This window comes from Hipposideros armiger, unplaced genomic scaffold (assembly GCF_001890085.2).
Source record: "Hipposideros armiger isolate ML-2016 unplaced genomic scaffold, ASM189008v1 scaffold_29, whole genome shotgun sequence".
Taxonomy (NCBI): domain Eukaryota; kingdom Metazoa; phylum Chordata; class Mammalia; order Chiroptera; family Hipposideridae; genus Hipposideros; species Hipposideros armiger.
Window position 1 is genome coordinate 3746141 of NW_017731379.1, and position 3036 is coordinate 3749176.

Genomic DNA, 3036 nt, shown 5'->3' on the forward strand with positions numbered 1-3036 from the left:
CAAATCAACTCACCTCCAGCTGCTCCCTCCTGCAACAATCCTCTCCCCAAAGTAGTTTCTTTCATTTGAGAAACGCTCAGGTTTTCCTTTTTTGAGACACTAGTATTAAGCCAAGTTTAGGCTATACAGGATTTAAAAAAAAAATAACAATTTGGCCAGATCGTGATTAACCACCTACTTTTGAGGACACTGAAATGCACTTGTCAAAGAAGAATAAACTGGTTTTAGGAGGGATACGCCTTAACGGAGGTAGAAGGAAGTGATCTGGTGCTGGCGACTTCGAGAGCGTTTCTTTGGGTGAACTTGGTATCTGGGAAAGCCTTGATTATTGAGATATTGTAGCCAGTTGTCAATAAACCTTTTCGCCTAGTTTGCTAAGTAGTCTAGCAATTCCCGCCTCATTCTTTTCAAAACCCTGGCTGCTCTAAAGTTCGCGGCATTGGGGAATGCTCAGAGAACTGGGCAAGGATTAAAGGTGTTTCCCTCTCTGTTGGTCTACAGACCTTAAGAATAGAACTTCGAGTTTCCAAGGAAACTGGGTGCACTGGTTAAATCACCGATTTCAAAAAGCCAAACGGAGAAGACTTTTCCTTTAAATCCCTGGGTTTTGTGCGATGAATTGTTCTCACGCGTTCAGGTGCCGCCAATTACTTTAGGGCTATTATTTTTGGCGGAGGCTTCCATTGGGTGCCAGAGTTCACGTCTCCTAACCTCGCGCCGGGATTGGGTGTTTTTTTCTGGTCTTGGCGTATGATTGGTTGGTTGTCTGAGCTCGCCCGGCGATTGGGTGCTGGGAGCTGAGGGGTGGGAGGCGGGAATTCATCCCGGAGAGTGATGTTGGGTCAGATGAGAGCTGAAGGAGAGAAGTAAAGCGGCCCCGAGCCCGCAATCAGACCCAGGGAGAAGCAACCGGGGAGGAAGAGAGAGGCTTGTGACCTTTCTTCGGTGCCAGGGCTTTTGCTCGCCGATACCGGTGTCCTTTTCTCGCGTGAATCGGAGCCCTGTCAGCGTTTCTTGGGTTTTCCTCAGACCAGGCAAGTCTGCCTCCCGTAGGGAGGGCGCGAAGCCTGCCGAGGGGTGCTTTCTGCTTTCGCCCAGCCGCCTGGCAGGCCCACCGGTGTTGACTGGATCACCAGCGCCTCGGGGATCTCAGCTGGCAGAGGGAGGAGAGAAGTATGAGGAAGAAAACCTGGGGAGAACGGAGCCTGTCCTCACCTTCTGGGAGCAGAGGCCTGTTAGCAGCCCGGGGCCCTGCGTTAACTCTTGGCGGCAGGGGGCGACGCGGCTGGCAGATCGTTTTTGTTTGTTTGTTTTTTGTATTTTTGTCCCTTATTTAATATTTGGGGAAAAGAACCCCATTTTGAGATGCTTGTTGCCACAATTGGGAAGAGGGGATGAGCTGATTTTTAGGTGATATCTGAGTAACAAGGCCAGCATTGAGTTGTTGATTCAGATTAAGGGGCTAGGTTCCACCAAATCTAATTCTCGGAGCTTCAGAGAGAGAATCACAAAATTAGACCTGGAAAACAGGTTAGGATAGTGGTTCTTAACTTATTTTAGCACCCATATGCTATGGTTAAGGTTATAATTGGTTCATAATCTATTGCATTGCTATTTTAACCATTCCTTCATCCCCAGATTGAATTTACCGGGGTTTTTTTTTCACTATTGCAAATAATTCCTCACTTGAGAACAGTGTATATCATTTTCCCCTCTATTTTCAATTATTTTCTTAGGATGTGTTTTGGGGAATGAGAAATGTACAGACTTTCTCTTCAGAAAAAAAAGCCGTTATGCACAGAAACTTTTGCATGTAGCATCTAGAGATCACAGTCTCTGAATTACATCTGTGGATCCTGGGTTAAGAAAAGGTGGTTTAGAAGATGTAGGGATTAATGTAGATCACTTCCTCTGTGTCAGATACTGTAGTTTATGCACATTCTGTATGTTACCTTATTCTTAAGTTAGTGCTTGGCTAATTTTCATAAACACCCTTATCAAGTAGATAGTGTTATCTCCATTTCAGAGATGAAGAAACAGGCTGAGAGGTGAAGTGTTCACCCAGTGGAATTCAGACTTAAGTTTTTCTTACTCCAAAACCCACTTCTTTCCATTAAATAGGAATTATTTTAGTCGCTCCTATATGCCAAGGAGTTACCTCCCTTACAGCAGTTTTGAAATTAAGAATTATTACAGATAAGGATCTTAGTCTAGAGAAGTGAAGCGACGTGATCAATGTCACGTATCCGAGTTGTTGTCTAGAACCTGATCTAGAACCTATACTTCCTAACGCCTGGTCCACAGTTTTGACAGCATAGGGGTATAAATCCAGATTTGTCAGATTCCAAGACATGCTGTCAACCACTGTGATTTATAAGACTAGGAAATTCTTTTATTTCCATTTGTTTTGTTCATATGTTTATTGCAATTTTTACTTCCTGACTCTTAGTGTTGGATATCTGGTTTTCTTTGAATGGCATTGTTTTAATATTGATTTTCATTTGTGTTGCAGTTAGGAATCTGAAGTAAACAAGAAACTATGATGTCTTCAACATGGTCTGAATATACAATTGGTGGGGTGAAGATTAACTTTCCTTGTAAAGCTTACCCATCACAGCTTGCTATGATGAATTCTGTAAGTATTTTTCAGCAGTTAAGTATTAAGATATAGGTGCTTGTAATTTGTAACACACGCTGAGTCTGTGACTACATTAATTTTCTCAGATAGTAAATGGATTTGCTAGGTTCATTGAAGATGATCTAACCTTTGGAAAAATAATACTGATCACTGCTAAACTTTATATGGTTAGGCGGCAAAGGAGAACATTCTGAAAAATGTTCTCAGCTCATTTGGAATTTCTATTTGCTTTACGGAATTAATGCTTTCCACAAAACATTTACTGTCTTTCACACAGAATGTTCCATTTTTCACCATAATTTTTTGAGATATTTCAGTCATATAGAAAATTAAGCCGGCCGAGTGGCTCAGTTGGTTAAGAGCTCGCTCAAGAGTTTGAGCTCTGAGCAACAGTGGTT

The 3036-nt window shown here is 42.6% G+C and overlaps 1 protein-coding gene across 1 annotated transcript in view; it reads left to right on the forward strand.

Moving 5' to 3' along the window:
• The first annotated feature begins 832 nt into the window (after positions 1-832).
• Positions 833-3036, forward strand: part of BRIP1 (BRCA1 interacting DNA helicase 1) — a 172320-nt gene continuing 170116 nt past the window's right edge. Inside the window, 2 exon segments of the mRNA XM_019636606.1 lie at positions 833-1034; positions 2513-2635. Of these exon segments, the coding sequence (XP_019492151.1) occupies positions 2540-2635 (96 nt within the window). The 5' untranslated portion in view covers positions 833-1034; positions 2513-2539.